A 12308-nucleotide genomic window follows, 5' to 3' on the forward strand; every position below is an offset into this window, starting at 1 on the left:
CATGCATGAAATGCAGGAAATTAACTGTTCAGTGTAATTCAGAACATAAGAGTCATTTCTGAATGTATTTCCTGTTGGAAGTTATTATCATGGCTATTGGGTTGCCAATGTTGAAAATGTTTACATTTTTGTGCCTGAAATATTATTTTGACATTTTCTTTCTCCAACAGCCATAACACCACAGCATAATTTTGTCAAATTAAAGTGTTCAGGCTCGATATGATTTCAATTGTTCCGTTATTTTTTTTAACTTGTGACTTAAAATAGTAACAGTTCATAAAATTCATCTCCAAATAACATCGGAAATGCAGTCCTCAGCATCTGAGAGTGGGAGACTTCATTTCGTCAGTGACCCAGAAAATGAGCTGCTCTTCCACTTCCAAATACATTCGACCTGTTGTGTATTCCCAATTGTTTTTCTTTTAAAGTTTCCTACCATATAACTGCACCAAGATTTCATCAGTGACCCAGGACCTTCAACAGTAGATGAAGCTTGCTGCAGGAGTGAATCATTCTGCCTTGTTTAAACCCTTAGACAATGCACTGACTCACTGAAACAAACACTAACAATTGCAGCAACGTATACGAGATGTCAGGAGCAGCTTTGTTATTATGCTATTGCCATAGCATTAAAATATGCTGTCAACATCTATCGAAAACGTATGAAACTTAAACACCAAGGTAGGACCTTTCAGTGTCTCTAACATAGCAGGCAAGTTATTGAAAAATGGTGGGTGTTTAATGAGAGGATAATTCTGTCAATGCACCTGTGATTTTCCAATAAATCAACCATTGAAATGAAATGAAAATGAAAATCGCTTATTGTCACGAGTAGGCTTCAAATGAAGTTACTGTGAAAAGCCCCTAGTCACCACATTCCGGCGAGGCTGTTACGGGAATCGAACCATGCTGCTGGCCTGCTTAGTCTGCTTTCAAAGCCAGTGATTTAGCCCTGTGCTAAACAGCCCCAGCATGCAGTGTTGTGATGCAGGGCCTCAGAATGCTCTGTCATTTCATTTCTGTTTGTTCTGTATTTCCCCCGTCTCCTTTCCATTTTTAAAAACGATTTTTCATTATATTTCTACCCAATCTAACCTGATCTTGCTATTGTCACTGATTTTTTTTAATAACCTTTTTTTATCTCCTGAGCCTTTAGTTTGGAGGTGGGAGGCAGATTTTTAGAACTTCAATACTTTGGCCACCTGTAGTTTGGCAATTTGAAATCTTATACTGGTCGTAATGCAGATGCTAATTTTTGTATCCTTAATTGTCTTGTTGATAATGGCAGAAATGTGGTAACTAATTTGGTTAATTGTGTCACATACATTGCAACATCTCTAGTCGGGAATGCTTGGGACCATGTTATTTCTGGACTTTGGAATTATGAAATGGCATTAGAACGCTTAACCACATTTGTCTGAACCAGTAAACATTGTTGACATAAATATTTTCCTGAAGCATAAACCATTATAAAGCAGGAATAAAAATTGCTTAACTTATCCAAATACTCCATCCTTCATGCCTCCGCCCCCAAAGTACTGTACTAAAATGATGCCGAGAGTTTCTTGGATCTGCTCAAAACATTCCCAGACCACGGGTATCTCCAAAGAATAGATTTCCAGACTGGGGAGGTTACGTTAATACTGTTCAATCCGACAGATTTAATGATTGAGACATGTCGCCCCAGTAAAAAATGACTTTGACCCTGTTTGCTTGTATTGTAAATTATAACTCTTTCTGATAATATGATAGGTAGTTAGAATGGCATCAAGTGTCAGTGGAGAAGGAATGTAAAGGATGCAAGACAACTGACTCCATTCATGATACCGATTATATACCCCGAAGGTGATTTGTTTTTGTGTAATGTACGATGTTAGTGCATTAGTCATTCTAAAATGGTGTACCGTTGCCAAATACCTTTCTGCAGGACAGGCTTTTTTTTTTATTTTCAGTGTCGAAGCTTGAATTGACTTTGTTGGAACAAAGAAGTAATATTTACTGCATCCTTTGAGCCCTGATTGTAGACAGCATTTCACAAATGTTTGAGAACCAGAATATGCTACTCTTTACTCTGTTTGCAGCATGCTTTCTATTTTTTAATCCCGTTTACCCATCTGTGTTTCAACATCTGTTGCAGTTCTTCCCTTCTACATAGGTATGTCATTGCTCATGGTTTACTTTCAAATACTTACAAACACAGAAAACATAACAGCCTTGTGTTGCATTTTGTCTTTGCGTGGTATGGATGTTGAAAAGGGCAACAGTTTTACAATTAATAGATTGGGATAAAGACAACGGGGCTGGATTTTTCGTTCCTGCGGCTAAGTGCCAACGCCAACGGAGGATCCACGGATAGTTCACAATGGGAAAATCAGCACGAACCCCGCACCGGTACCGGTGAAGGGCTGAGGGACTAGCACTGGTGAAGGGCTGAGGGGCTAGCACTGGCGCCGTGTTCAATACCCGAGGATCATGCGGAAAACGGCCGGAGAATCGCTGGGCTGACGTGCTGCACTGGCCATGCCTGAAAACATGGCGCTGTCCATGCTGCAACACTCCTCCCAGCCCTGGCAGAATCCCCCTCACCCCGAACCCCCCCCCCCCCCCCCCCGGCCAGCGGCACGGATCCCAGACGAATGTGGCACCACTGGACACTGTCCGAAGCCGACTTGCCAGGTTCCCGATTGCTGGGACCACAGGTGGGCCGGGTGATGACGCGCCAATGGCCTTGCGACTGTACGCGGCTCGATGACGCCGATTTGGAGGGGATGGCGCATCGCAAACCGGCGTCAAACTGCCGCCTGCCCGAATTCCGCCGTCGGAAGCCGTTCTCCACTCAATCGTTTATCCCGATTCCGGTGTCGGGCTACGGAGAATTCCACTCAAGGGATGGGATTTTCCACACCTTCCTCCACTCCGTGTTTCATGGCAGCGGAGGCAGCCCACCATTGTCTGGAAGCTGCATTTTCCGGTCCCACCACTGTCAATGGGGTTTCTCATTGTTTGCACCACTGCTGCTGGGAACCCACGGCGGGCATCGCTGTGGGTAGGACTGGAAGATCCCGCCAGTGGGAACGGACTGAAAGTCCTGCCCAAGATCTTTTAATGCTGAATGAATGGTGCTGCTGCTCCTGCATAACTTCCTAATATTCTGCTTACCTGCACACTTGTCTGCAAAAGCCCTCATCCCCACTGACCTATATTGGCTCCCAGTCCAGCAACACCAAAATTTTAAAATTCCCATCCTTGCTTCCAAATCTCTCCCTGATCCTATGCCCCCCCCCCCACCCCGCGAACTTCAGTAACATCCTCCAACCCCAGAACCCGCTGAGATATCTGTATTCCTCCAGTTCCGTGGCTGGGTTCTCTGGTCCGCCAGTGTGCTTTTCGGTGGCGCGCCGTTCAATGGCAGCGGAATTCTATCTTACCGCCATTGTCAATGGGATTTCCCATTGAAGTCACCCCACGCTGCTGGGAAACCCTTGGGCGGGGTGCACTGCCAGAGGGAAAAGAGAATTGCAGCCGTGGACTTTTGCACGTCTCTGATTTTAATTGCTCCATCATTAGCCACCATATTTCCAGCTGCCTCGGCCACAAGCTCTCAAATTCCCTCTTTGAAATTCTTTGCTTTTTCACCTCTTCCCCCTTTTAAGAGGCTCTTTGAAACACGCTTCTTTGAACTCACTTCTTATTTGGCTTGATGTCAAATTTTGTTTGGTAACCCACCTGTGGAGCACCTTAAAAACACTGTCACTGTAAGTTACTGTCATTAATCTCCAATTTTAGCATTGCACACTCTGACATAACAGAGACCAGAGCCATTCACTGTTCTGTTCCGATGGTATTCTCCGGACATTGTTTGGTGTTAGTGGGAAATAGACATTTGGCAATCCAACTCCAAGAAGACATTGTCTGTACAGCTATAAATACATTTGGAGTGACCCCCCCCCCCCCCCCCCCCCCCCCCGCTAAATTTGATGGTGAAGCCATCTTTGGCAATTGCTTGGCTCAGGATGTTCTTTAATTTAGACATTTTAAAATTAGATTACAGGATTATGTATATATGATTTTGAGCATGGTGGTGCCTTAAGGGATGGATTGTAACATCCCCCCAGTATTTAAGTCAATTTTGTTCCTTTATTTACAAGCTATGCTGTATATAAGCAACCTCTTGTACTATATTGGCTTACAATGAGAATCAAATACAGATTTTTACATTAGATTTTACAATATTTCAAGTGTAATGAATTATGACTTTTAATTTTCTGCATACAGACCAACTTGAAGAGATGCTCTTTCAAAATCAATGATTGATGAAAGGATATCATTCTATTAAGATAATGCAGTTTATAAATTATTAACTCTAATTCAAACGATGGAAGCTCTTCAGCAATTGCACATGAAATGTAGTTTATTTAACCTTCTGGAATTATAATACCTATTAACCTTGATATATGAATGTGTATTTCATATTTATATAGCCAAATTGGATGTTGAAATATTGCCTTATAGAATCATTCCAAAATGGCCCAGTGTTCATTTGGGTTGAAAAAGAATTATTTTCTGTATTTTATTAGAAACATAATCTTGCAAGACATTACTCAGTGAAAGTTTTCATTAACATCCTTTAAGAATGTGTGAAGTTTGATAGTTAAATTAACACAATTAGAATATAATCAGAGGCACCTTGCTGTAAAGTAATTTTTGGTTTAATTTTTGTTCCTTTATTATTGCACATCCGTTTTTGTTGTATAAAAATGGAAGTAAAAATTATTCTATCCCATTCTCATTATCCTCTACTTTTCTTATTGGAGGCAATGAGCCATCCAGTGGTCGGAATTCCCCTCTCCCTATTCGGCCAGAGAACAGGCCCCCGACACCATCTTATGTTCAGGCCCCCAAACATTTCCATCTTCCAGGTAGGAGGTAAACCACGTCAGTTTCAGTGTTGCAGTGTAGGCTGTAGCCATGTCTCTATGTCCTGTCTCCATTTCTCCTCACACAGGTTCTTTGGAAGCAGTTTTTCAATCTGTGCTCACACTTGCAAACTAAGTCTGTGCAGTCACTCACTAACACATGATAGAACGTGTGGGTTGCATACAGGTCACCAGACAACATTCACAATGTGGATATGTGTAAAAGGCATGTCGATGTCTGGAATTCACACCCATCCAATTTGGTTTGGAGAATTCTAAAATGGGCTTGGAAGGTTGCATTTTTGAACAGAAGTCCAATTCTTTGTTTTGTAATGTACAACCATTAATGGTTAAAAATTTTGCTCATTGGGGCAGCACGGTGGCACAGTGGTTAGCATTGCTGCCTACGGCATTGAGAACCTGGGTTTGAATCCCGGCCCTGGGTCACTGTCTGTGTGGAGTTTGCACATTCTCCCCGTGTCTGCGTGGGTTTCACCCCCACAGCCCAAAACGATGTGCAGGGTAGGTGGATTGGCCACACTAAATTGCCCCTTAATTGCAAAAAAAAAAATTGGGTATTCTAAATTTATTTTTTTTTAAACTAAAATTTTGCTCATTCTGGATGGATGTTCAGCAGCGAAAGTTCAAACGTGAGCCATAATTCCTTACTCCTACCTATCGTTTTGGATATAACAAAAAGCAGCAACCTATTATTCTCTGTACTTCACCTGTCTTTACTTCAAAGCTCATGCTTTCACCTGACAGTATTACTGAGCCTGGTCAGCATGAAGCAAAACTATAGCAGACAAATAATGGACGACACAGGTAATCCTTTCAATAAGACGTCTTACAACACCAGGTTAAAGTCCAACAGGTTTGTTTCGAATCACTAGCTTTCGGAGCACCCATTCACCTGAGGAAGGAGCAGTGCTCCGAAAGCTAGTGTTTGAAACAAACCTGTTGGACTTAAACCTGGTGTTGTAAGACTTCTTACTGTGCTCACCCCAGTCCAATGCCGGCATCTCCACATCATGGCTACAATCTTTTCAATGCTTGTACGTTAACCACTCCATAGGCCTGGATCTGTCAACTGAGTTTATTTGAGGCATTTGTAAACCATTGAGAAATCCTTAAGCTGAAGAAAGGAGGTGTGAGAACAAACTAGGGCCAGAGACTTCACAAGCAGAGTTGCTGAGACACGATGAATGGCCAGGCAACTGTGCCAAGGTGCTGTTGAGTTTCTGAATACTTTGTTAGGTGTTGTAGTGTCCAATTTGCATCAGAGTCCATTTTTAAAGCAGAAACTCTGAGGCTTCTTAGAAACTTCTGGCTGTCTTAGGAAAACTAATTATCGCCCTGAAATCTTCTGCTACAGTATAACTTCATGATATCAAAACAATGGGCAGCACAATGGTGCAGCGGTGAGCATTGCTGTCTCACGGCGCCGAAGTCCCAGGCCCGATCCCTGCTTTGGGTCACTATCTGCGTGGAGTTTGCACATTCTCCCCGTGTTTGCGTGGGTTTCGCCCCCACAACCCAAAAAGATGTGCAGGGTAGGTGGATTGGCCATGCCAAATTGGCCCTTAATTGAAAACAAATGAATTGGGTATTTAAAAAATTTTTTTTAATGATATCAAAACAATTTCTGCCAGCAGATAGCAAAGGTAATATATGAGTTAAAATAATCAGATAATGATACAGAAATAGGTCTGGTCTGTTTGAGTGGCAATGATGAAGTGTAAGTCTTCGGGGTTTTCCCATTCCAACACACAGTTACTTCTCTCTGAGGGAATACAGCTTCGGAATTGAAAGCCCATTTCCAAGTTCTTGGCAGATCCATGCACTGAATTGATGAACTGGAAATATGTACCAGCACACTAAGGAATCTTGTGTTAGTGTTTTAGATCTCGCCCAGCACTTTGTGTTTGCTGTGTGTTTTGTTGTGATTTGTTGTATCAGCAACAATGAGGCGAATATTCCATAATCCAGTGTCTGCTTCAAGCAGTTTATTATTGAAGTACATCCCTCACAATCAAGTTTGCGAGACTTGTGTTAATGAATATAGAGTAGACTGATAATCCCAAATCGTGTATCTTATTGATCTCAGTTCCTCCCAGTTAAAACTAGAAAGATAAGCTTCGTGACATTCTGTTTTGCCTTTGATCTGTTCATGGACTACTTCTAAATCTGTTGAGAGATATCAGTCATATATTTACTAATGATTAAGATGCTGTCTAATTCAATATAGTGTCTAAATAAACCACAAAAATTAGTTCACAGTCGTTGTACTCACTCTGCCCAGTGACACAGTGGCTCACAGGCAATGCATTATTCCTGTGGAGTGACACATTAAATCTGCCTGATGACACACTGACCTGGTGTAGTGTCACACCCATTTAGCCATGTCTTGTGTTGCTCTGCACCAGTCCAGCAGCATGGTAACCTCAGCCTGTGCCATACAGACAGTTCCAAGTTATATACCTTACAATACTGTTCCTGCCTAGATTTGTACCAGCCCTGCATGGTCATTTAATGATCCTGTCTGATGGTGGGTACTGGGGCCACCTGAAGTGGTGCATTGAGCCTGCAAGTTACTGTATTAACCCTGTCCAATGCAACAATGAGTCTGTCTGGGTGATAGACCACCAAACCTACCACACCATATCCCATTTCATATGCTTATAGTGCTCTCCATAATTTACTTTATGTTAACAATTCTGAAGATATTTATATACATCTCTGCAACTCATTATGCAGAGCATAGGTCACTTAGCACCGTTCATAATTAAATCCTATTTTAACTTCTACAGAGGAATGGCAATGCTGAACAGACTGCATTGAAAATAGGATGGAGGTTGAGAATGTACTTAAATCAAAAACTTTAGAAGCAGAAACTATTTGTGGCATACAATGTTTTGTGTAAAATGCGAACAGTTCAACCATAAATTGTTGCCATTATCCTTGTGCTGATTATTCATACACTGAAGCATTTGCAGTTTGCAGTGTTGGTGCAAACACCAGTTGTGTTTTACTGTGTTACTGCTGAAGCTTATTATTGGCATTCCCTATGATGGACGCTAACATGTCACATTGATGTTTGCTGTTATTTGTGTTGTATCCTGTATTAGATCATTGTGCTTTTTCAGCTTTGCTTGATATTATCAGAAAGGATTCATTTTTCAGTGGCATGGTATAATCTTTAATAAAGTGCATAACTTCCTTTCCACAGATCAAGGAACTAATATATACAGAAAGCCTCCTATCTACAAGCAATATGGTACAGTTCATTCCTTCTTCGTTTTTGACTTCTAATAACTAGATTAGCTAATTGAATGTATTAATCCTGAGATAATAGCTTTGTCGAAAGCTAAGAATCTCTTGCTGCATCAGCTGCTCGATAAGATGAAAGTCGAAATGGTTTGCTCCATGCTTAGGTGATCACGAGCCCAACTCCCAGAATTCTCCAGAAGTCAAATCTAGTGTGGTGTCTTAGTAATTTTGAACGAAGAATAATATTTTTTCCAACACCCTCTCTCCAATCAAGTGGTGTTGGGAGGTCTGGAGAAGCCTGCAGCCTTGTTGAGCACTGTCCCATAGTCAAGAAAATATGAACAATGTGATGGCGGGCTGGATGGAGCATTAGATTGAAAAACATTTTTGGGAGAGAAGAGTTTGGTGCTTTTTTTACTTTTTTGCTTTCACTGGTTCTGGAGAATGGAAAGCTTTTCCATTTAAGATCAAGTGTCAGCACCCTACTGCACCAGATGAATTTGTGCCCCATTATGGAGAGTTTGTGACCTACACCCAGACTCAGTGGGAACCAGGTTGAGGTTGCCAATCTATTTTCATCAAGGACTTGCAGCCAGGAGAGGGAGGTGTTTTTACCCTACAATCTGGGGTGGATGCATCTCTTGGTCCCATGGGTGAAAGTCATACCACTAGGTGAGCATATATTAACTGCACCACTCAATATCCAATTCAACATTTTGAGGAAAATAACTTTGCAAGAGTTTTTCATATTTGACCAGAATTCTTCGCTGTGCATGTTTCCATCCATTTATTTCATACTCTAAACATTACTAGGCATTTGATACATCTCTTTGTTTTCTTATCATTATTTTTTTTTGGTCATGACCATGATTTGACTTCACCCTCCCATCAATATGTGCCTGCCTTGATTTTCTACTCCTATTAATGTGTAAATACTGTTTGAAGTCATGCGCTTCCTGAGCCCAGAGGGCTTCCTAAATACAAGGAGGCCTCTACCCTGCCGAGTTTAGATGGCAGCAAATTATTGTTATTGGACTGTTTAAATAATATAAACTCTTCACTGTTTAATTCAATTTATTTTTAAACAGTCAGGTAATTTGAAAAATTGAAGAGAACCCGCATCAGGCTTTTCAGATTTTAAATACAGATTAAAAGTTCCAATTCAATTTTAATATTTGCACTTCATCTGTAAAAAGAAGATGTCTTCAGTCTCCATCTTGAAGTGTCCTTGTGGTCCCCCATTTACATCGCTAGCATCCATTTCTCTCCGCTGGCCATCAACAGCCCTGAGCATTCTTATTGGCCTTCCCATTTGCGAAATCGCTCGCTGTCCCTAATTGGGCAGGGCTACCGTGTGGAGCAGCGTGCTAATTGGTCACTTCTCATAAACCATGAGGGTCAGATCCTGGAAATGGTACCAACCCTCATTTAAAGGAGATAAGCTTCCTTCCCTTGAGTATGATTTCCCACTGGCGGCATGGGACTGATGAGTCTCCTAAAGTATGGAAAACCATTTTTTTAAATGTACTCCTCCCCAAAATCAAGCCATCCTTCGTGCCAGCTTTTTTTTTGATAGACACGGAGCATGCCAATTACTTACCCATTGACCACTGTGCTGTTAGATGCAGTGTTGACCTTTCAGGAACAAAAGAAATCCGCTTTTGATAAACCAGCCTGTTTTTCCAGCAACCATGCTTCGATAAAACTGTGTTCTGCACCACAATAGTGATTGATTTGTACCACAATAAAATAAAAATACATGGCTCTGTTGGCAGCACCATATAAAAATGGCAGATTTTAACATAATGAGTTAATAGACTGGTGTGGAAACACTATAAGCCTCAAAGTATTTATTATTTGCACTAGAAATAAGCATGTGACTAGTGTCAGCATTTATGCCATTCTGCTGAAGTTTCTGAGGATCTTCTTCAAAACCTGTGATGGACAATCGGGAATGCTTCCAATTTAACCCCCCCCCCCCCCCCCCCCCCCCCCCCAAAATACCCAGCCTGAATTATTTTAACTTTTACCGGTTTATTGCTGGCTTGGCCTTTTAGTAACACCCCGCACACTAAATCTGATTATTATGTCATCAGCCATAATGCCTGAAGTGGTCGTCCTTCAAAGGCCAACATGCACAGAAACAGGCCTGGTAAATGGAACTGAAAACTACAGACATACGTGTTCCCTAATGTTTCATCTTGGCCACCAGAGGGCACTAGTAACCTGCTAGATTGGCATTGGAAATCTGTCCCCTGTCCTTACAGCACTAAGACAGCATTAACAGTACGAGCAGACAAACTCACACATACACCCGGACATCTATTTGTGAACCCATCAGTTCAAAATCCAAACACTTTGACCTCTTACCAGTAGTGCAGCAAGAAAATTTGATTTTGAAACAATATTTTGAACTAAATCAAGTAAAAATAGATGTTCTGAACAATGTTGTCCTTCAAGGGGAACCTAACAGCAGTGTTACACCTCATGGTTAGACTGAACACTGAAGGTCCCCTCATTAAACACCGAGCTATACCTCTGATTAGTTTTGAAATTATCTGGCAAGACCTTTTTTTAAAAAACAGTGTGGAAACCAAGCACTCTTAGGCTGAAAAATTAAAAAGCGATGAATTAAGTCAGCAAGTACTGATGAGGAGCTAGGAGGTCGGAAGGCTATGGGTGGAAAGAAGTACAGAGGACAGTATAGATGTCTGCAGTTTCAAAATCCTGGGAAGGAGTGAGTTATATTTGGAAACTGAAATTAGAGCTGATTTCAATAAAGTGCTGACGTTGGACAAAGCCCCGTTGCTATTGGAAAAGATTCAGGAAACAGCCACCAACTGAAGGGCAGATAGAGAATTTTAGCAGAAACTAAAGGGGTACATTTCTCAGTCCAGTGCTCTACCTGTGAAGAACTGACTCGAGCAAAGAAGGGTCAGAAAATCAACACTCCAGCCTTGTCTCCAACTCACAAATATGGTTATGTGTTTGGGTTTTGTGGTTGGAGAATTTAATATTAGGTAAACATGAACATACCTTTGGCATGAGCGGAAAATGGTGCTAACTTGTTTGGAATGGCACTGTGCCAGATCTTGTCAAATGTTTTGTGGAGGCCCCAGATGAAAACAGATGGTTCATCAAATTGTTTAAGGACAGAACTTCAGAGGCGTGGGTCAGTCAACAAGATCACCAGTCGGACATTTATGTCCTCAACCGTATTGGGGCTTATTAGTTCGACTAGAGTTTTCAAACTATTGGTAGTTTATGACTGCATCCATTGGCAAAGGGAGTACTGTTGCAAGGCAATAGAATGGTGTTAGAATGTTAAAAAGGACAGGGGAATGTGAGCTCATTTCTAAGGACACGGAAGTGAATTGGGAGAAGATAGACTAAATGCAAAGACATGGATCTAGAGAATATAGAGAGATATACCATCAGGACTAAACAGGATAGCAGAGTTCAGAGAACAGAGTTTGTCTTGCTGGACAGCAAAAAAATAACATTAGTCAAAACAAATGAATAGGATAGTATGATATAATGAGATTTAAGTAATGTATTTCTAAAGGTGGTTCATTATTTTTGTTCGATTAAAAAAAAAGTACACTTATATTAACAGCTAAGTTAATTATTCCTGAGCCCCCAATGAGGAGTTACAAGAAACTGAATTGGAAATAGAGTTGCAACACTGTAACAATGATTTTCCTATCTACGCTCACCTCAAAAGTACCTCCACACTGGTAAATTTCCCTCGCGTGACAATTGCCTTCACACCAGCCAAAATCTTAGAATAAAGATTATTGTGTTTTGTGTAAATAATTTATATGTCAACTGATTTTTAAAAAATTCTACACTCTATTCTATAGAGAATTAATAGCTATGTTAAATTCAGTTATGACAAAGTATTAAAGTCACATATGCTAACTATAGTGAATATTATAGACAGGAGTGTTAGGAGTTCTAAATCTAATATATAAGCTGTAGTATGCACTGAAAAGTGAGTCTGACAATATTAGGTCTCATATAAATGTGCTACAATTCTTTCCATCATTATTTGTTATGTTTTCTGTTATGACTAACCCATATAAAGTATTCAATGCAATGATTTGGTTTCTAAACAAAGTG

General features: G+C 40.9%; 1 protein-coding gene across 7 annotated transcripts in view; it reads left to right on the forward strand.

The window, feature by feature from the left end:
- Nucleotides 1-12308, forward strand: part of ablim1b (actin binding LIM protein 1b) — a 408263-nt gene that overhangs the window by 370728 nt on the left and 25227 nt on the right. For 4 of the 7 annotated variants that reach the window (XM_038773461.1, XM_038773463.1, XM_038773462.1 and 1 more), the window contains one exon: nt 8146-8193. In XM_038773461.1, coding sequence (XP_038629389.1) covers nt 8146-8193 — 48 coding nt within the window. Of the gene's footprint in view, nt 1-4814; nt 4920-8145; nt 8194-12308 lie in introns of all 7 variants that reach the window. The other 3 variants (XM_038773460.1, XM_038773458.1, XM_038773459.1) reach the window with 1 other exon arrangement.

Source organism: Scyliorhinus canicula, chromosome 16, assembly GCF_902713615.1.
Source record: "Scyliorhinus canicula chromosome 16, sScyCan1.1, whole genome shotgun sequence".
Classification (NCBI taxonomy): Eukaryota; Metazoa; Chordata; class Chondrichthyes; order Carcharhiniformes; family Scyliorhinidae; genus Scyliorhinus; species Scyliorhinus canicula.